This window comes from Populus euphratica, unplaced genomic scaffold (assembly GCF_000495115.2).
Source record: "Populus euphratica unplaced genomic scaffold, PopEup_1.0 scaffold3.1, whole genome shotgun sequence".
NCBI classification, from domain to species: Eukaryota; Viridiplantae; Streptophyta; class Magnoliopsida; order Malpighiales; family Salicaceae; genus Populus; species Populus euphratica.
Genome location: NW_011499847.1, coordinates 3719608 through 3742418, shown reverse-complemented (window position 1 = coordinate 3742418; position 22811 = coordinate 3719608). Strand labels below are relative to the sequence as shown.

Sequence of the window (22811 nt, the reverse complement as noted above, 5' to 3'; positions counted from 1 at the left end):
AATTGGTTGATACTTGTATGTGCGTGCTAGAAACAAGTCAGAAAATGTGGCTAGTCAAGGGTTGTTTCAGCCACTACCCGTTCCATCACAGTACTGGAGTGATATATCCATGGACTTTATAGAAGGCCTGCCCAAGTCTGAAGGAAAAGATGTGATTTTAGTGGTGGTGGATTGATTCACAGAACTATCCTGGCAAGGAGGTTGTGAAAAGGCATAGCAAACCAGTGGTGTGGGGTCTGGTGCAAAGGTCGAATCTTTGTGAGGACGAGTCCACTTGGGAAGATATCAAGTTCATACAATCTCAATTTCCTGCTTGAGGAAAGGATTGCTTGAGAGGAAGGCAATGTTACTTTTCATTTGGAAGCAATTACTTGGTTTCCAGCTGTCATGATTCTACTGGTCGTGCAAGGCTAAGTATAAAAGCAATTACTTTTGTGGCGAGTTTTTCTCCAGTATTCCTTGATTTAAGCATCAAACAGCTGAAGGCCATCAAAATATTGCCTGTACTAATCTCATCTGAGGATCTGAGGACAACTACATCAAGCACGTCGTGAAATAGAATAGCCTAATCATCCATTGTTTTTTCTGCAGTCATCGCTTCATATTAAAGCATGGTAGGGAGACTTCAGTAAGCAGATTTTTGGGCCACATACAAAGCACCCGATAAAAGTACATGGTTTTTTTTAACGATCTCGCGCGTTCTTTGTGATGAACGTAATTTTCTGTTAGATTCTTGCTAGATTAAGAGAAACATAAGAGACAAACTTTGTTAACAAGATGGGAGACCAAGCAGGAGACAGGGTCCACTAAGCCCATGAAGTAAGTCCAAGGTCTAGGGAGTTTTCAAAGCTTCTTGCAGTTGTAGTGTGAGAATCAACCACTTGTCAAGACCCCATTTGATGAATCATAGGAATTTCCATATAGATGAAGATTAACCATGTGAATGTCAATAGCCTAATTCAAGGGGATGGAACCAAAAACCTTTTATCTATTCAACTGCAATGAATAGTCAAAGAATGGCAGAAAGTTTCTTGTTTTGTACTGGAGTTGAGAGACCCTGCTTTCTATAGTTATTGGATTAACAATCAGATCACAGCTCAAACCCACGTGGGCCTTTGAAAACCATAGTTAGTAGGTGAATGCAAGTGGAGATCGAAGCTTAAAATATAGTAAAAGGAATATGAGAAAACCCACAAACTCTAAAAGTCACATGTTCAAAGAGATGCGTTTGAGATTGCGGCACAAAAAATGATCGGTTAAAATTTTAAAAAAAATTCTTTTAAAAATTATTCTCTATTTTATTAAAGAGAAAAACTCTTGGCCCCCCATGTTTCTGATCCTGGATTCGTCCCGAGGGAGGGCCTTGTTTGGATATGCAATTTGTGTTTTAAAAGGACTCTTGTGGTTAATGGTCGAATGATCACGAGTCCTCCTAAAATGAATGCTGGCTTGATCTGGCCGCATCAAGCAGAGTATTAGGATCATAATGGTCTTATCTGCTTGCCAAGCATCACTTGCATGAAGCCTACTGAGCACACACTAGAGTCAATAATGCTAGCTTTGAACAATTGATTCATAGTGATTAAATACTATAGAATTATAATACAAAATGTATTATCCTCATCTTTAATAAAAAACCGACAAATTTGAGTAACATGAGATGTCTGCTAAGTGTACACATAAAACAATATTACCTCTATATAAATGCAAACATCTACATGTGGATTCTAAACGGTGAAAGAGAAGGAACAGCATAAAAATACTCAAATTTTATTGGTTTGAAAGTTTATGGCATGCTTGGAAATGTTCAACGGTGAGCAACAAAGCTTTTACTTTTCCTCCATGGACCCAAGAATTTCCTTCTCCAATGATTTTGCTGATGCAAAAAAAGCTAACAAGTATGAAAGCAGTTATAGAGAAGCACCAGTTTCCACAGATTTCGAGTTCTCGATGAAAAACCACTCCATGATTCCTGCAGATGAAATCTTCTTCGAGGGTACAATGCTGCCTTTGAAGGATAACAGCACCAACCAACAGCGAAAAATGACCTTACGAGATGAGTTACTTGTCGATGATGAGTACGATAATGCGTTCCCAGCACCAAAGATTTCAGGCTGGTGGAAGGAAAAACTGGGCTTAAAGAGGGGTCACATTGCACCTAAGAAGAGCGATAGGGTCGCTGGGGTTTTGGATAGAGTAGTTGAAGAGAGGCCTATTTTTGTTCATGAAGAGGGACTCGCTAACAAGAGAACACAGGTGCGACAAAACCTGTTTTCTTCCCTTTTCCTTTCGATTTCTTTTTTTTTTTTTTTTTTTTTTATATCTGAAGTTAAAGTTCGCAACAAGAATTAACGAAATCTAATTTGGCTTCTTTATATGTTACAGGAAGTGTTGGTTGAAGGAGGGTTAAGTTGTAAAGATGGTGCAGTGAAATGTTATCCAAAGTGAAAGAGAGGCAAATCCTGGGATGTGAGGGAGAGAGACATGGCCATTTTTTCGAAGGAGGGAAATTTCATTTATCTCTTCTGTGCACTGTGAGACTGCAACAGAGCTGAGATTTTGTCTAACTTATTCTTCTTCTTCTTCTGGTTATTTTTTGTGGCTTTACTTTTTTTGTTTGACTCTAAACAGCAGTCTCTCTCCTTCATACTTCCCCTTTTAGTAAAACCCTCCCCTGTGCTCCCCATGGAACGAGTAGTATTTTGCTGTTTTGGTGTGTACAAATGTTTGCTGTTGAATAACTTCCACTAAATCAAGTAGTATTGGTTAATTCAATCTGTCGTGTTATGATCTTTATTTCTTAACATGAATGTGTTTCATTTGCGCTATTCTTATCTATCCACGAACTGGGTGCTGAGATTTGCTATATCATGGAACATTGCAGTGAAACACACCTTTTCGTGATTTAGCTATTGAGTGGTTCTAATTTAGTACTTTACACTAAGATTAGTTTACAAGAACATATCACGGAAAAGGGAAACGTAGCGTAGATGGTAAGAAAGGTGCAAGGTGCTTTACCGGCTTTTGAAGGAAAGATCATAAGCGCAGAGGAAGTAATGGAAGTGTCCAGGCGTCTTGGCAAGAGATGCAACCTACACAATTGCCGCCACAGAATGGTGAGCGCAGTTCACAACGAAGGGTTTTCTTTCTTACATGACTTGAAGTGAATTGACTTCATCAAATTTAATTTGTTTTTTCCAACAGAGTTACATAAAATAAGTTTTTTTACTTACTTTTTTGTCAAAAAAAAATGAAGTTGCCGTAACTTGAAGCCATGGTGACAACAGACAACCACCCACTGGTGGCGATGGCGATGGAATACTTCAATCCGTGGGTTCCGCATTATAACCTAGTGCTCTGTGCTTCCACTGATCTCCTGATTTGCATTTTATTTTAGTTATTTTTTGTTCTAAAATAGCCTTTGCTTATGAGATGGCCCTCATCAATGCACACACAAAGCTCCTTCATTTATTTCGCCAAATTTATTTTGCTCGAGTCGCTGCTGACTCAACGAGACAATTAAGAAAACGTGGCCTTCAGACAACGCAAGATTTGGCCATAACTTAAGCAACACGACCTCGTTTAGCTCCGCAGCTGGCTGTGCTTTTGTTATAATTTAAATTTATTTTTACTTTATTTTTAATTTTTTTATATGTTAATATTAAAAATAAATTCCAAAAAAATAAAATATATATATATTATATTAATAGATTTTTAAATAAAAAGCAATTGGTATCATTACCAAAAAAATAAAATATATATTATTTTAATATATTTTTAAATAAAAAGCAATTGGTATCATAATACCGAATATCATCTACAATTGTTTTTCTTGTAATTCATTTGATATTAGCATCTAAAACTATTTAGAAAAGCTAAATGATTGATATAGGTTTTTGAATAGTACAAATATAACCTTTGTTTATGTACAAAAATTCATTTTAACAACTCTTGTGTGCTTTAATATATCTAATATTAATGCTTTTAGTTTTTTTAGAAAAGTATTGAGAAAAATTATGGTTATGAAAGAAAATTTTTTTTAATAATTTGTTTTAATGTTTTTGACTATTTTAATAGATAGACATGTAGGAGGCCGCGATAAACCTCCATCACCACCCAGTGTTGCTTAATTAGATCAAGGAAGCTTTGAGGCAACCAGAGAATATTTGGGACATCCAAGCCGATACAATGGTAGTCTCGTCCTTAGCCTTCTAATCTAATGGTGGTTTCAATCCGGCGGATCGTAATTGTGGGGTAAAACAAGGCCTGGACGAAGATGGATGGCCTCCTCTGACTGTAGATTCCCTTTCCTTTCTGTGAAGGAGTTGATGTTTGGGACTTTAGTCATTTTAGCTCTTTCATATAGAGAAAATCAAAGGGAAAAAGCTAAATAAAATTGTTTTTTATTTTTATTTTTGGCTTGGAGATGAAAATGAAGAAAAGTTACTCTTACATATCTATTAAAAAAACCAAAAAATATTAATATTAAATATATTAAAATACAAATGATTCATTAAAATATTTTTTTCATTGAACTGCACATAAAAAAAATCATATTTACACCATTTAAAAAGCTATATCAACAATTTAGCTCTCACATTTTTTTCTATTTAAAATTTTTTTCTTCCATCTCCACAACTTTTCTCAATATTTTTCTTAAAAGAGCCAAAAGGTATTAATATTAAATATATTAAGGTACAAATAATTTCTTAAAATATTTTCTCATTGAAGTGTACATAAGGAAAAAAAAATCATATTTACACTATTTAAAAAGTTATATCAACAATTTAGCTCTTTTTCTGTCTAATTGCGTGCGGGCAGTGCTTGCTTAAGAATAAAAAGTACATCTTATAATTAAAAATATCTGCTTGTTATAATTAAGCTTTCTAAAATGAAATAATAGAAATTAAAAAGTTCTCTCCAGTTTTAAAAAGTTCTAAGTATGCCGCTGAAGGGTGGAGGACCCTATAAAGCGGTTTAACCGGATGACTACATTAAATGATCAAACCTTGCAATTCTTTAAGCATTAATGGATTATGTACAGTATTTTCCCCAGAGAAACACTAGAATTATGTACGGCAAATAGAAACAACATACCTTGTGGTCATGGAGATCAAAGAATATGGGTCACTTTTCTCTATCACCCGCTAACCAATTTGGATGATGGCTATAGTTACAATGCTCAATCTGTATGGCTAAAATCTTAAAAGCATCAGTGACTAATTACAAAATGTACGATGTTACCAAGTCATCCAGATGGAAAAGAATCTTGTTTGATGATCTTGTCAACTGCGCACCTGCAACAGCAAAATAAATCCAGAGTAAATGACTCTGATAGTAAGGATGGGAATTAACATGTTATAACCTACAGGATGACTGTCTTTCTTTTATCATTGCAACAAGGAGAACGTTTAAAAACCTAAATGCTTGTCTTTTGATTTTATGCACTGCTAGAGACCCTGCAGCAAACAATGGATATATCAAAGCATAGTTTCTTGTATTTCTAACTACCATATAAAATTTTGATACTAAAAATTTTGAATTCTAAACATTAATAGTATTAGAAAATAATATAAATCATATCCTAAAACCTTATCTAATAGCTTAAACTTTTGGGTTGAGATGGTTCTTTGACATAGTATCAGAGTCTTAATGATCAAATGGTCTCAAGTTCGAATCTCATCATCCCCATTTATTTGATAAAAAATTAAGTATAAGATAATGTGAATTTGTATAAGTTTCAAGCCCAAAGAGCTTTCATTTAAGGGAATGTATTAGAGAATAATTTAAATCATATGCTAGAACCTCACCTAATAGTTTAAGTTTTTAGGTTGAGATGATTCTTTGATAAATAGATACTTGAGCAATGAAAAATAGAACAAGTCACTCAGCACAATTCACAGGTATCAACACCTTCACAGCTAAATAATCATCAGCAGAATGCCAAAACCAGAAATTCTATGCCATGTTTACTTGGACCACCAACAGAAACGGGTAGCTTCTCATTCCATTGAAGCAAGATCCATTTTATTTAGTGTTATAAAGTCTTCAAAAAAGACCAAGTGGTAGAGTCCTTAACTCACTTTATACATGTTGGCTATGATGATGACAAACAAGATCTCCAGTGACCTTCTCTTGTAAAGAGGGCAGCAAGAATCCTTCTATCCTGTGGTCATGCAATGGTTTCTCAATCCCAATCATTTGGCTTTGAAGAACCCAGATACTTCTCCATGGACTCTTTTTTGTGTTCAGGGTCAAGGCTGCAAGCATCCTCACCAGAGTAAATATATGATTGAGAAGATTGCATCTCATTAAATTGGAAAATGACTAGATATAATCAGAATCAGAACCAAAAGGTAAAGTAAGAGGAACTCACCTATTTCTAAGGCCAAGAAGAGCATAATGCACTGCACCTGCACAAGCAGAAACAGGAGCTATGGCAGCAGTGGGAACAGCCCGTACAGCAGTTGCCAGGGCAGTTGCTGTGCTGCCTCCATGCTGGTATTTTTTCAATGGAGTCTGCACTAAAGCAGAAGCGGACTTTCCCAGGCCATTACTGAGACTCTCATATGCCTGCCGATTTGAGAGAACAACTTTATTAAGGGGAACAAACACTGCATGGATTGATATATTGTTTTATTTCCTCAAACATATGGATTTATAATGCTCTTTATAGCAACTAAGCCTTAATCCCAAACTAGTTGGGTCTGGTCAGCTATACATCCTCTTACACCATTCCATGCAATCATAAACCAACTCCAATGCATGATGGTCTTTAGGGCCGTAAAATTCCTATCTGTTTCTTTCTAAAAAATAAGGCACCCAAAACTACATGATACCAGCATATCATTTTTCAAGTGTTACAGAAAGCACTAAGGAGCAACCATGTAAAAAGCAAGGCAAGTTGAGGAATTTACATGTTGAATTCCTTGCTGGGCATCTTTTGGCTGATTGCATCTTACATTGTCTTTAGTTTTGGCTTGTACAGACCATGACACAGGAGGAGAAGGTATATTTGTAAGAATATACTCTGCTTGGAGCAAAATATCATGAGCCCCAGCTGCCAAATGCACCCCAAATCCAACAGCTTCAAGCGATATACTTTTTAGAAATGCACTTGTACCTGGGAAAGAGAATTAGCAACAATGATTACGTTCTGCATTAAACTTGGAGGTCATGCATTCTAACCAGAAATATATGCAAAAACCCAAATTACAATTAGTCAAGGAGGAAAACATTATCATAGAACAATTGAAACAGAGACCATTCAATAAAGCGCCAAAAGAGTTATAATATTAATGACATGCTGGTCAGATCTAGCATGTTCTATTATTATTGAGCAACCCAGCAGAATTTCATGATCAAAATTTTATCTTGCAAGTAAACAGCAAACCAATTAGACAGGATGTGTGTGTGTGTGTGACAAATATAGATTTTCACCACAAACATGCAATATAAGCACCTCATGTCATCATGTGATACACACAATGATCTGGTAACATTTACAACATAATGCAACAACCCAAATTTTACTGCCAGAGACTAAACAACTGTTCAACACAAAATGACTTACCTCTTTGCATTCCCTTGATTATTTTATGATCCTTCCTGTACCCCCCAACAGGCAAGGAAACAAGCTTTGCAGCACCAGAACCAACAGCAACCAGGGACCGGATGGTAGGGAGGCCTTGCAAGATTTTATGCATCTACAAGCATGAGAGAGATAAATAAATACCATAAAACATTTTGATAGAAGAAATGAATCATAAGAGTTCCCAATAAGTAGTATGTCTGATGTTACTGAGACCTGATTTCGAGAGATCTCCACCAACCATTCCCCTACAATTGTTTCACATACACTGCCCCAGCCATAGACACCAACGGCATGAACATGTTTTAGCTGTAGTTCAACCCCCTGCATCAAAATTTACTGCTAGTGATGGGAACATCCAACTGGCAACTCTCAAAAGTTATATTTTGTGTAGCATTTTTTTGTCTAGGGAATTGACTTAATAATAGTTTTTCTAATAATTGTTTAAAAGGAAATGATTGGAGATGCAAAATAACAATATTTGAGTGAGAATTACTGATCTGCTGTCATCTTTTTACGAACAAAAAAATCCCTGCCATCTGAAATTGTAACAGACCTCTATTTATTACTGAATGGCCATAAAATGCACTAAACAGAAGGCCAGGCATTTTAGACCAATAGCAAGATACACGCGGTGTAAAAATTAGCTTAAGCCCTACCCAATCCCGCTGGAAAGCATTTGAGTGTTACTTGTGTCTTTTTATGATGAATCAATTACAAAACTTATTATCAAATGTACAAGAGTGGAAAGAAGAACACCCAAATAATCAGAGCTGGCAAGCAGGGCTTGTCCACAAAACTGGTTTTTTCCATCAACAAACATCAACACTAATAACTACATAGCAGAACTTCATAAAATTCAACAAAAGTAACAAAATATTCACCTTCCAGGGGACAAGGTTCACAAGTTCCACATACTTTCCACAGCTCAATGCTGCTAGATCAACATGATGGGGACTGTAGTCAACTCGAAGAATAATGGGCCATATTTCAAACTTCTGAAATAAGTTAATGTGATCAGCAAATAGAATTGACTTTAAAAAATCAAACTCGGAATATGATAAAGAACTGAAAACAGATAAATCAAGAAAATTGTGTCCTAGCTCAATTATTTATAGTCAAACCCATCTTCTTTTTCATGCAATAATTCAATGAAAATTCAGGCCATCAGAGAATAAGCATGGAAGTAAAACAATCCCTTGAGTGGTGGCTAGCCATCTCCCCAGCCAGTTCACATGACTGCACTCAAATAGTTATTATCTTAATACAAAGGACATGTAATGTAATGATATCATGTCATTTGATGAATGGCATGCATGGTCCCTATTGTACTGGCCTGAAAAAAGGGAAGCAATGCTTCATTTGCAATTGTATGTCCTGCAAGATTACAGCTATTTGTTGCAGAAGTCTTTACACCATCTAAGTTTTGATCTTGTTCGGAAGACTGGCCTGCTGAAAAGCTTTTGGGCCCAAAAAAGCTAATGAGAAAATCGAGTTGGCTTTGATGAAGATGCAATAGCAAAGGAAGGAGAGTTATGCGTAACCTGGAAGGAATAAATGTGACGATTAACACTGAGGCAGCACTTTTATAAACAGTGTGTTTCACTATAACAAATAAAATAAAGGTTGACTCTAGTTCATGAAGTGTAATTGTGATATAATGATGCAAAGGGCCAATATGTACAGCAATTGATATTTTGAGTAAGATCATAAAAGAACACATGTATAGAATAGGGTGGATTGCCAACCCCATTAAGATATTTAGGAATCAAACACATGAAACAAAACAATCGCTTAAAACATCTTTATTTCATTCCTGACTTGTCATGAACACTGACAGCCAAAATTCTGTATAACCTTATCCAAAAAAAAAAAACACCACGTCAATCGTTGCATGTTGAAATTTTTTTCAGATAAAAGTATGACAGTGCTTTCCAAAACAGAGATGTAACACATCAAAGCATCTACTAAAACAATACTCAATAATCATGACTTGTGAAAAACACACCGGTATTCCTCAAGAGGGATTAGAGGATCTGGTCTGACAGCTTCCAAGTCCAGCTTGAATGCTTTTGAAGTGGATTCCCTAGGATGATCTTTTGAATGATAATATCCAAGTATCTTTCATTGCAAAAAAAACACACATGTATATTAATTCAAACATCATTTATAAGAAAAAAATAATTAAATATCATGGATGAGAATTTTATATTACCTGTTTCCACGGTGCAGTTTTACTCTTATCAGAAAGATGAAAATCTTCAACCGTAAGACAAAGCTTAGATGCACATACTCCACCAACTGGGAAGACATTGTATTGAAATTGCATTCCAGACAATGCAAGCTCTAGACAAACAGTTGTATCCCTTCCACAAGTATGACTAGATGGATCACTATTCTTTTTATATGCCTGCCAGTCAGAACCAGCATACATTCTCCAGCTCACATCAATGTTCTTAAAAAGTACACGTCCTGTGGCCTTCCCAAAATCATCAGATCTTGCAGAATGCAAAGTTGGAAGCTGGTCTTCACTACTTGCTCCAGAAATGTGATTTTCAACAATGCTCAAAGGGGCATCCCCATACCATCCACCATTTCCTCTTCCATGATCTGCATTGCCAAAATTCTTGGACATGCATAGTTTTTCAGGTGGTGACTGCCTGCCCATGGATAATTCTGACAAAGGGCGTAAATCAGACACACAATAGCCTTCTATAAATTCTGGGAAAGAACCACTCTGTAGAAATGTGGTTTGATTACTTTCCAGGCCTATTAAAGGCACTGGCCAATCATAAGAGAGATCATTCGAGAAGAAGTCAGGAGTTTCAACACTTAGGCTGCAAGCTTCTCCGAGGAGACTTTCATCAAGTGAAACATGAATTTCTGATCCACTGGAATCAAACCGGCATGCCTGAATCCCATGCAAGTGAAATGCATCTTCACATATCTCATCCATTAAACCAACCACCCCAAGGTTACTCCTTGTATCTGCAGTAGGGGCATGAACTTGGGAGGTCGAAGGCGCACAATCATGATTAGAAATCTGACCTTCATCATTGAACTCGTTTCTCTCTTGGGCCTGACAAACACCATTCCACCTATTCTGCAAGTGCACAACTGATTCCTCCAAGTCAGGGGCATAGAGCTGTTGGAATTGAGCAGCCAGGAACATGAGACCGTGAGTAGTGTCATGGCAAGTTTCCACATAAATATGGGATTTTGTGCATTCTACCTCCCAGAGAAGGCCATTCTTACAGTCAGTTCTCAAAATTGCTTCAACCAGGGCCTCATGGGCAACTCTCACATAACCCATCTTATGAAGATATTCCACACTATGAGTGCCACCAATATTCTCATGTGCTGCACCAAGAAGAAGCCCTAAATCTTGCACTCTAATTTTGTAATCACTATCAATAGAATCTTCCGTTGTTGTATTGGAAAGAGAAAACAAAGATGCAGCTAATAGACAAGCAACTTGCGGCTCACCTGTTTCTTCTTTGGAATATGAGGGGCCAGACTCAGAATGAAGATCCCTAACCACTGACTTCTTCAAGTAAGGCTCATAACTTATTCCAATATCAACCAACTTTAGAATGAAAGAAGTTTCAGAAGGGGCATTCAAATCCCCCTTTGGCAGATTTTCATCATTTTCCTTCTCCACTTTAGGAGAGGAAAAAATGAAGAAGGACGATATTGCATCCAACCAATCCAAGCGACCACCAACAGCAATAACTGTGGCACATCTGACACTAACAGATGTAAAATCATGTGAGCTCTTTGGATCCCATATGTGTATAATTTCAGAACCAGCCAAGCTAGAAGACAATGCATTGGAACCTCCTCCATCTCCACGTTTCATAGTGGAGTTGCTACAAGAAATCAGAAGAAACTCTTGATCTGGAACTCCGGTGATGGAACCCCATAATTTACCTTCTCCATGGGCTAGCCAAAAGAAATTAGCACCCCTGATACCTCCAATATTTGAGACGGACAGCATATCAAATTTTTGAATTTTCAGTTTTAAACAATGCCATGATCCAGGAAGTTCACTCTGCAATGAACTTTTTATGTCATCCTTTATATCTGGTCTGATTGAAAAATCTAGTGATTCACACTTCACAAGAATTGATGTTTGACTGCCTGGAGACAATTCCCTAACACCGACTACATCGCAGGCCATGCCTGATAATCCATTAATCATCTGATCTAGAAAGCAATGCAAATTTCTATACTGAGAACTGCTAAGATCAACCACAACAGGAAGCAGATGAACATGCAAGAAGAATGCAGAGCTCAAAATTAACTCTTCTCTGGTTTGCAAATTTATGTCTCCTAGATCCTTTGCAGCAGTTGCGCTAGCAAATTCATATCCTTTCACCTTGATTTTTTTCCTGCTCCTGGATTCCTCTGAAGTTGCCAGAGACTTGGCTTTCTCAGCTATCCAAGGACCAGTCACGGGGTCTTCCTGCCAATGCATGCTAATAGTACATAGGCAGCCAGCTCTATTACTCACAGACACAATGTTCTGTGCACAAAATCTATACCTTGGCATCAAAGTAGACAAGGTAGTTCCATCATCATTACATGCTGGATTGACCAAGTAAACCTTGAGATTACCAACATTCAAATGCAAAGAACATATGGTCCTTGGTGCATGCCTTTTCCACGAACTGGAATTTGATGTTGGGCTTTCCAAGATCGACGGTGAAGAAATATCAACAGCAATAAATTGATTCCAGGGAGAGTGGCCTCCAATATCTCCACCACTTACAAATGGGAAACATAGTATTACCCTCGCCTTAAGGACTGATATACTACCTTGCAAATTTTCCGTAGAGGCCACTGTTGAAACCCTAGAACTTGAACCTTTTTTCATATTTCCATAAGATAATTCATGCTTCTTATTGACAGATGGAAATCCATTCCTCTGGATACTCCTTTCAACAGATTTTCCAGCATTCTTCAGAAGATTCAGTATCATGTTTACTGAAGCAAAGTTCACCCAGAATATTAACAACGGCAGTTGCAATGAGAATGACTTTGTTCCAGTAAAATTTCCATCTGACGAATCAGAATATACAGTAAATTGGCATCGAGTGACACCTGAGGTACCAAGCAGTTTCATTTTGGTCGCACTTCCAAATGGAACTCCTGGTGCAATTAATGTACTTAATTCATCTGAATGAGGAAATGGAGGGAGAACACCTTGGACTTCGGATTGCAGATTCTGGATCAAAACAGTTTGACTGTTGCTATCACTACTAAACTCCGTCGAGTGACTATTCATGGCATCATTTTTATCGTACAAGTAATCAATAACCTCAATACACTTCACTGTTCCTTCAAACCTCATTTCTTGAGGACAAACCTGTTGACCTTGCCGAATTATCCAGTTAGCATAGAGGAATATCAAAGAAAACCTATAAAGATTAAATAATTATGCAGATCATAGTAGGATTCTAATTCTTCAAGGAAAATATTACCTGCAAAACAACAAAAATATCTTTGCATTCTGCAATAAGACAACGAATCTCCAGTCCAACAGTATTCTGATCACTCTTTTGACCATACAGATATTCCTGATCTTCATCCTGAAAGGATAGCAAGACAGAAACTCCAGCCAAAGTCGCTTTAAGGGTGGTTTGAACATGCTGGTCTTCTGCAAATGGTCAAGAAGGAAAGGAAAAATATAGTACTGGTCAGATATCTGAAAAAAAATACCACTGAAGTCTGAAAACCTTATCATGATAAATAAGTATCATCAAATACAAAAAGTTGTACTGGAAACATAGCAATGAATATCTCCTGTGTCTATAGCAAGGCATTAACAGCACAACAGTCATCGCTAGTAAGAAAAGATATAAACACAACAAAATCATTAGTCCACCAACTAAAAGAGCTGAATGGATGCACTTTATATGTATTAAGAATGTATATGTTCTAATAAGCCAGATATATCCCATGAAACAATATGATGCCAAATGGAATAATAAACTAGATTCTAAATGAGAATGAAAGTTATATCATAATATGGCAATGCGGGAAACATGCTATATCCAAGATATTACATGAGGAGCAACATACATGATAAGATTGAATGCAAGTAGAACTAAAATTTGGGAAGCGATGGATGCACAAAATGGTGCGCTTAATAATTTAGACTAAACATAGCAACAAGTGCACATACCAGAAGGGATTTGAAAAGATCCAGAAGCAAGGCTGGATGCTGCAGTTAATGCACTGAAAACAGAACATGTCCAGTTCCACATCCCACTGCTTCCCAGAGCTGATTGTGAACTTCTCATTCCATCTAAACATTCAAAAAATTGGTCCACACTGCAAATAGGCCAAGAAACTCAGATTACCAAAACTGCATAAATAAAATACAATATGGAATTAAAGACGCAAAAGATTTTATGGACTTAATGATTGATATTTATTTGCAGAATTACAATCTTCTTCACCAAGCATTTCTCAAAGCTGAATTCTAAAATTCCAGAGTAGTAGGGGATTGTGCAATTTGATAAACACCCATTGTGTTTAGAAGATCAGGTGCTTGTGTCCCATAATTCCATGTGGTAGAGTGATAAAAAAAAAAAAAGTGTATGGAACTCAATAGCAAGAAATATACACTAACCTTGCTCCAAGGTCTAATTCTTCTTGGATACCATCTTTCTCGTTTTGAATAGAATTTGGCACCCAGTCAGATATAAGATGTGATCCAGGTAGCATTGCTTCACTAACTGATTCTTTCCCGGTGAAAGAAGAAAAGGCAGATGTAAAGCTACCACGAACAGGGCTCACTTTATCATTAGCAACCACACCAGGGGTAGATAACGAAGAATGGAAATGAGAAGAAGAATTAAAGTAGACTGGTTCGGTTGATATATAATGTGCATCCCCCCTGCCATCTTGATCAATATTCTTATAAGTTTCCCATGAAAGTAGGAACCACTTGATTGTGCTTGGTTGAAGTCTTAATTCTACAGGATCCACACAAACCTCTGCATCTAATTTGTGAATGTCTAATGAACCATTCTTCCAAGGAATACTTAACTTTAAATTCCCTGAAAATCCACCTTTTTTCCCTGTCACAATAGGAGTTGTAGGTTTTGATCGGCAGCGCCCTGAAAATTGCTCACTAAAACTTGAATCTGACACTCGTGGACTGTAACTTTGACTGTCAACACCATCTGTTTTGAGAAGTTCAAGCACTGCTCCTTGAAACTTAACAAAATTCATTAACTGACTTATGCCTAGAAAGTTCTCAACTCTTTCATCAGAACTTAAGTTAGCATCTTCAGAAACACAGGTTCCGCATTCTATTTCAGGTACTCTAAGTACCAAAGTTTCTTGACACCCGACCTTCTTTTCATCCTTCTCGAAATATGGCTCATATGCAACAATCAACTTCCTAACCTTTACATGGAAACTAGTCAAAAACCACTTCACCACCTTTGCGATTGTCTTCACGCCTTCATGAACGTCAACAAAACTAGATTTTTGAGCATTTTCCATCAAATCATTCCCAAACCTCCCCACCTCCTTGTGCCCATGTCTACTCTCTTGACTAGAACTACTAGTCTCGTCGTCAGCTGGTGAATTCCTTTTCTTCAAACAGGGTGCAAATACAAGCTCAAGCTCATCCACCTCAACCTCAAAACCTATACCCTTCCATGGCATTTTGACCGACAATGAGCCAATTGACCCTTCTTTTATCATCACTGATGCCGCTGCCCCAAACTAGAAAACTCAATCCAAACAAATAAAATTGCTCCAGTGAGAAAACAACCTTCAAACCTCGATTAAAAACAATTCAAAAAACAAAAATTATATATATATATATAGCATAAACAAATATAACAAATTATTAAACAAAGGACCCTAAAATGTTATCCAATTTGAAGCAACATATAAACATAACCAACTATTTATGCCACTAAAATTAATAAAAAAACAATATAAGAAACATGTAACTGAAAGCTTTACCTTAACAAACTTTAAAAAGCAAATTTTGCAGCTTAACAAAACTTGAATTAAATGTTTTACCTTTTCATTAAGACAATCGACATTGAGAGCAAGATCACTGAGTTGAATAGTGCCTTCAGCGAGTTGAACATCGAGCTGGTCAAGATCAATATCTCCTAATATAAACTTCCCTAGTTTCTTCTTCAATACAAACTTGCACAGCCTTTTCATCGCCCACCGCGACAGTAACGCCTCCGCCGATTTCGCAAAGTTCCACGAAAACATTGTGAATTGTGATTTTGGGCGGTAAATTAAGTTTTGTTAAGTTAGGGATGGGGATTGGTTCATGATGGAAGATGAATTGTTAGAATTACCTTCCACCAAGAGACAGAAGGAGAGAGATAGAGAAGGATTGGGTTTTGTTAGAGAGAGAGAGAGAGAGAGAGAGAGACTGGTATGATTGGAAATTACAAAAAGAAATTGATTGATTGACTACTTGTTTGTGTCTTGGTCTGTTTCTTTCTTCATTGTTTGTCTTGGATTTTGAGGTTGCGTGTGGAGTTTTTGTTATTTTTATTGTTATTATTATTATTATCATCATTATATTGGTTTATAGAGTTCATTTTTTAATGTTTCACGTTTCTAATTCGCACGGCTTCGGGTACTAACGGTAAATTTTTTTAAGTCGTTTACGTAACGGTAATTTAAATTAGATTAGCTTCACACTCCCCAGGCTTCCTTCAGTCGATCAACCGAAAAATCTTCTAATCCCTATATCTGATTTCTTTGAGGTTTTTTACCAAGGAGTATTATTATACATATACTAAACCGTTTTTCACTGTAAAAATAATATAATTAAAAAAATAATTTTTTTATTGTAACGGTTCTGTAGTGATAATAAATTTGTTGTTTTTTTGTTTTTCAGAAGAAAAAAATTTAGATTCTGCTTTTTATATTTATCATTTTATATTTAGCCTATTTATCAATTTTTTTATTATTATCTTCATCCTTTTATAATGTTTGTTTTAATTTTTTTATTCACACCTTTTCTTTTAAAAAAATATTATTTGATAATTATATTACATGAAGTTACTAATAACACCCTTCTTGGATGTAATTACCAATAAACCTAATAAAAAAAATACTCTTCTACCTCTAAACACAAGCTTGCCCGTCAAGAGCAAAATAGCAGCTACACTATGAATTTCCCTGTACATAATCCATAATAAAATTATTATCTGTTTTAGTTAGTTTTTTTTTTTAATTGTAACTGGATCGACTGAAAAAGATGTGCAAAGACATGACAATGTGTCAAGTATCAGGCAATATGCCATAATGGTCAACCGATACGACCAAAGTGTCACCAAAATATTGATTTGATTTAGATTTAAAAAGAAAAAAAAAGACTTCATCGTAGACCACGGAAGAAAAGATAAACCTGGATCCCTACCGTCATACATGGTTTCCTCCCCCATCCTCTCAGAGGCTCTGTTGAAATAGCTACGGGGAATCATTATTAATTACGTTCTAGTGGTTTTCAACAATCTTCACCTCATAGCTTCTAGAGCGGAAGTTGTCATAATATATAGTTATGGGGGGGTTTCAACAGATTGGACCTGCATTGTTAATTATGTTTAAATTTTGCTCATACTCTCCACCTCAACAATAATTAATAAGGAAAAATAAGAATAAAAAAATTAAATTTACTATTCACCTTCTCACGGAGCATTACTTTATAACAGTGCTTTTAAAAAAAAAATAGTTTTTTAAACTTCCTAACAAGCATAAGAGGAATGTTTTATGTTTATTTTTTAAAATAATTTTAATTTCATCCTTGTTTGCCGGAGAATGAGTTTTGTAACTTATTTTAATTTTATTTTTATGATATTATTATAGTTTTTTAACATAAATTATAAGTTTAACAGATTAATTTTATCTCAAGTTTTTGTTTTAAATTGATTTATTTTTTTATTTTTATCATTTAATATTAAGCTAATTAAAAATTAAATTTTATAATTTATTTTAATTTATTTTTTATAATATTATCCTCGTCTCATGACTTAGGTTGTAGGTTAACCCAGATTGATTTAGATTTTTTTAATTGAATTTTTTTAATTTTATTTTTAAAAATTAATTAATTAAGAATTGATTTTTATAATTTATTTTATTTTTTTATGAAATTATCCTAACCTAACAACATTGCAAGTTTGGTATGTTAATTCACATATTATTTTATTTGTTTTTAAATTAATTTTATTTAATTTTATCATTTAAATATTAGTTAATTAGAAATTGAATTTTATAATTTATTTCAATTTATTTTTATAATATTATTATAATATTATAATTCAAATTATAAATTTAATAAATTAACTCAAATTAACTTTAAATACAAAATATTATCTTTTATATATATATATATATATATATATATATATTAAAAAAGATGATTTGTTGAAAAAATTTATCACGTCTTTTTTCAGTTTACGAGAGGAATCTCAACTACAACTTCCACTTTTAAGTCCTCGCAGAAACGGACAGCACGATGAATTATCAACTATCAAGAGAACTGGAGCTTGCACTGATTCCTGGACTTCAAATAAAGTTTCAACTTCAATTAGCACAGTTCACTCACCATTTACATCTTCAAGACTTGCAATACGAGGTACAGAAACATCCTATAGAAGTAGTTGAGCTTCTGTTGTAGTGGTAGGAAGTGCCATCATGCTTGTCAATTCCGCTTTGATTACAGCTATTTAATGTTTCTCTTTCAAGTAATCGAATCTGGTAGAAATCTGTCTTTAGATATTGGCTATTTTGAAATTTGTCTCTCGCAGTATAGCGTGAACAAGGAACTAGACCTGACAAGCTATTTTAGTTTCGAAGTGCTTTGCGTGTGGCCACAATATACATCATAACGATTTAGACATGATTTACACTAATTTTTTGGCATAGTGATCTTTTCCCTTCTTTCGAATCTGGCCTGGCAATTTTGTTAGCACGAACGAACGAAGAAACAGAGAGCATTGTAACACTTCTATCCACCATGACCGAGCTAGCTAATGTAGTCCTGGCCTTATAAAGCACTTTTAGTTCACGTTTGAGTGAAAATCACTCTCTTCTTCTTCTTCTTCTTTTTAATTGTGAGTACTTATACCGTGCATCTCAATTAATTTTTTAAAATTTTAATATTAATAATTATATAAATTTCTAATAATTTTAAAGTTCGTGATATTCAAAATAGTGACTTCTAGAAGCAAATTCATAGTTTAATCAATTAAGTTATATTTTTTTAAAATAATTTTATTTTAATTAAAATAAATATTTAATTTAATTTAAATATACCTTAATTAATTTTATAAACTTTAAAATTAATAATTCTATATGTGGACTAAGGTTGGTGAGATACGATTTTAGTACATATGGACCTCTAAATTGCCGTTGGAAAAAGCACCGATTTTGACCCTGGGAATTTTCTTCCAAAGAAATTGAGAAGTCTTGAATTGTTTGAATGCCTCCCATTGCGTCAGCCCAGGGAAGATATTATTCGGCAAAACCCTTTATTCTGTTTCCATAACATTATGCTATACATTTGGTCAATTAACTCCAATTGACAACATTTCTTATATTATTTTTCTGTTAAAATGTCGAGACAGATTTGAAGCCAGATCGACGAACTTGAAGGAAAATTTTGAAGAAAGCAACCAGTTGGATGACAATGGACAAAATCAGGGGCAAAAAATAGAAGAAGAGGGGTTTAGCTGATTTTTTCCCCCAACTGACAAACACTGCCATATGATAGAGATGCCGCCTGGAAACTCATGTAAAGGATGGTGGGGATAGAAATGTGGTTGACTTTTTTTCTATGAATATGTACTTTTAGTTTTTGTAAGATATAATCTGTCCTTAAAAAAATTATATCTTTCAAAAAAAAAACAACCATACCTCTGAGCAAAACAAACACACGTAATAGAACAAAAGTCAACAATGGGTATCTTTTAGCTTTGCTTTGATGCCTAGACTTCGAAAGGAACATCCTCCGTGAATGAAATAACAATGAATAGATGCCGTGTCAGGACAACGAGAAACAAACATCTTGATGCTATTGCTTGTCTTCTATAATTGGATTGTGGGTTGCTGCTTAATAAAAGTGGGAGAGTGAGCAGGCAAAGGAAATGCCGTGCAAGAAACTCTCCGGCGGCTTCGTGTAAAAACTCACTTGTTTTCTCATTATTTTTAAGGCCGTAACCCATTCGTGCTCAAAACTAGGCCGTTGTTAGTTGAAAAGTTCTCTCTGTTTACTTTTTCATACTAATCTTGCTCCACGAAGCGGGAGAAGGGTTGATCAACACCAATCCGACCAAACAGAATTGATCAATTCGTGTTTTGTATTCGCAGCAGCAGGACTGCGTAATCTACTGCTTCGTGCCCGAAAATTTCCCGCTATGCAGCGCTGCTATGATATGATAATTAATACAGAAGAACGATCACGGCATGCCTAATGGCCGGGCCAAGTTCAGTCAACCGTAGCATTCCTAGACGACGCATGCATATTCCATCCATGTAGTTTAACGGCGGAACAGTTTGACATAAATCATAACGAAGCTCTAGTAGAATCCATGAGATGAGAATTTGGCGAGGAATACTCTTTTAAAAGGTAGATACCTGCATTCCGCAATCGGCACCATAAATATGGATCATGCACACGCGCGTGCATGTGGATAGAAAGGCATTGCGGTACTATTGTTTCAAAATGTAAATTATGGACTATTGAATTAAAAAAAAAATCTTGATATTTATAAAATATTGTTTTGAGATAATAGTTGCACAATGATCATTACATGAAGCCCTATCTTCTGAATTTTGTTAACAATTTTTTTTTAACAAAAAAATGGCAAATAATTGTTAGGGTATTGTAGGGAATATACTTAATCATGAACTTGTTTGAAAATTTAATTTATTGATTCATAAACTATACATGAAAGTTAGAATCTCGATTGACTATTATACTTTTAATATGATATGAATATTATAACATATCTCCAGTACTAGTATGTAAATCCTACCTCAACTCTAATTAAGGGAAAAAACTATTATTGAAGAAATTAAAAAAAAAACAAGAAATATGTCAATCCTGTGGTTCTGTTATTTTTTATATTTTCTAACCACGTAACCCAAAAAAGCATCAACAATATTAAAATCTAAAAGGGAACATCAAAGTTTAATATATTATTAAATTAAATTATATATACTGCCTTTTACTTGTTTAGGCACGGCGATTTTTTTATTTCTCTTGATACATTTTTATAATTTAAAAATGATTCATTTAAATAAATGTTTGTAAATTTTTTATTTATGCTTTTACTTTTAAGATCCATTCACATCATATACAATTAAAAAAAAAGAATTCTAATTCCACATTGTCATAACAAAAGCTAGGAGGATCCTAATAATTTTTTTTCCGCACATCACATTTTACATATTCATATATTTTATTTAAATAAATGACCCCCTTCAACAATAATTTAAAAATACCATAGTAATGATAGTAATTAATCATGGTAGAAACAAAGCATACGATGTTATAATATCAAAGCTTAAATATTAGTATCAAACATCTAATGATTTATAAGGTTTTATTTATCAAATTGTTTGCAAGTCTTTTCCTATATAGATATTTACTAAGTATATATGATCAAAATTAAAATTTAAAAGTAATATTTTTTTTAATATTTTCGTGCTCTTAAAACAATATCATATTATTTTATCATGTTTTTAATTTAATATGTAATTATATTTATCATGTATAAGAGATCCCAACATTTCATATTTATATTTTGATAGTATGATTAATTGTTCTTATTTTCATCTTGTAAGTTAACTAACTTCAAATTTAAAATCAAATGACAAAATAATGTTTTAACTTTCTTTAATTAAAATAACTATCCATAAACATTATTATAAACAATAAAACGCCTTTTACTTTTATTTACTTTTTCAGTTTTTGCATAAAAGATGTGAAATTTCTTTCATAACATGTGATATGAAAAATATTTTTCCAATTTTCTAAGTATAATGGTATTTAAGTTGGTGCAACTTCGTAGTGATTATCATTTCTAAATATCGCACATTTGCATGTAACAGATGCATATATATATATATATATATATATATATATATCGCAGAGTTTGATATTGCATGAGTTTTATGGGAAGATAAATATTTTTCTTGATATTTTTTATTTTTTAGTTTAGGAATTTTATTTTTTCTATCTACTATTATGAAGCTTTTCTAGTTTTCTATTTAAAATGAATAATTTTGCTATTTTTATTTTTTTTAATCTAGTATTAATAAGATTTTATAATTGTTTTTATTTAAAGACCTACATAGCTTTTAACAAGTGAGACTAAGATGAAACAAATTATATACTTTGGACGTGTCCCCGTAGTTATGGTTTCAACCTTAAAGATTTTAATCTATAATAAACTTTGTCATTTCTCGCTTCTGCATTAATTGATATTTAAAATGTCCTAGTATCTTAGCTACTTCTATAATTTTTATTTTAGTACAGTTAAAATTTATCTATTTGTTTTAAAAATCAAACAATATAAATTAATTACATACTATTAAGTTTCATATAAAACTATTTAGATTAAATAATCCAAGTTAATATATTAGAGATTATAATTATAAAAAAATACTATGAAACACTTGAATAATACACATTCAAAACAAGTGCTAAAAGTTATTTTAAAAAAAATCATGATACTACTCATTGCTCATCGTTTAGTTGTAAAATATATATTATAGTTTTTCCGAATTAAATCTTCTTGCTAATAAAAGGGTAAAATGAACCCTTGTTCTTAAAAATATACACGTCAAAAATATGAGATTCTTATATGAATTCCGAAAAGAAACATGCTTCTCCTCGCATATGACAAAAAAAGGGAAAATACAAATATAAAGTATAAACCCTAAAAGGACAGAAAACAATGTCTCCATATTTTCACAATGCTGGAAAAGCCTCTAGTCCACGTGTCTCAAACTTGGAAACTCGATGCGGACATATCCAAGAATACTTCAGCTGTCCAGTAAATAGAGAATACTCCACAAAAATAATTTCTACGACAAACTAATATAAGAATCACCGCCTCGATTTTTGAACCGAGACAACGACAAAATCAGCCTTACATCCGGCAAAACCAATCCAGCCCGCCATTAGAATACTCCACCCCCCCAATCCTTCTTTCTT

The 22811-nt window shown here is 34.3% G+C and overlaps 2 protein-coding genes and 1 long non-coding RNA gene across 8 annotated transcripts in view; 1 reads left to right on the top strand and 2 right to left on the bottom strand.

Moving 5' to 3' along the window:
- Positions 1–3307, bottom strand: part of LOC105107964 (uncharacterized) — a 5659-nt gene extending 2352 nt beyond the window's left edge. Inside the window, exons 1-2 of the long non-coding RNA XR_838966.1 lie at positions 3234–3307; positions 3019–3092 (exon numbers count right to left, since the gene is read on the bottom strand). This is a non-coding gene — a long non-coding RNA (uncharacterized LOC105107964). The remainder of the gene's footprint in view (positions 1–3018; positions 3093–3233) is intronic.
- Positions 1716–2804, top strand: LOC105107959 (uncharacterized). Its single transcript, XM_011002080.1, has 2 exons — positions 1716–2256; positions 2386–2804. The coding sequence occupies exons 1-2, from the start codon at positions 1789–1791 to the stop codon at positions 2446–2448; spliced, it is 531 nt and encodes a 176-aa protein (XP_011000382.1). The 5' UTR covers positions 1716–1788; the 3' UTR covers positions 2449–2804.
- A 1667-nt stretch (positions 3308–4974) lies between the features above and the next one.
- Positions 4975–16095, bottom strand: LOC105107940 (uncharacterized). Of its 6 annotated transcripts, none has more exons than XR_838959.1 (15): positions 15641–16091; positions 14229–15334; positions 13779–13927; positions 13075–13250; positions 9807–12959; positions 9600–9712; positions 8928–9135; positions 8476–8589; positions 7808–7915; positions 7574–7706; positions 6918–7123; positions 6377–6573; positions 6084–6260; positions 5370–5459; positions 4975–5297 (listed from the first exon to the last, which is right to left on the bottom strand). XR_838959.1 is itself a non-coding variant. In XM_011002051.1 (13 exons), the coding sequence occupies exons 1-13, from the start codon at positions 15842–15844 to the stop codon at positions 6188–6190; spliced, it is 5940 nt and encodes a 1979-aa protein (XP_011000353.1). In that variant the 5' UTR covers positions 15845–16091; the 3' UTR covers positions 5985–6187. The 6 variants fall into 6 exon arrangements, 2 of the variants coding, with proteins under 2 accessions (XP_011000353.1, XP_011000370.1); XR_838962.1 differs by lacking the exon at positions 5370–5459 and having other exon boundaries at positions 9807–12844; positions 12881–12959; XR_838958.1 differs by lacking the exon at positions 5370–5459.
- Between the last annotated feature and the right edge of the window lie 6716 nt (positions 16096–22811).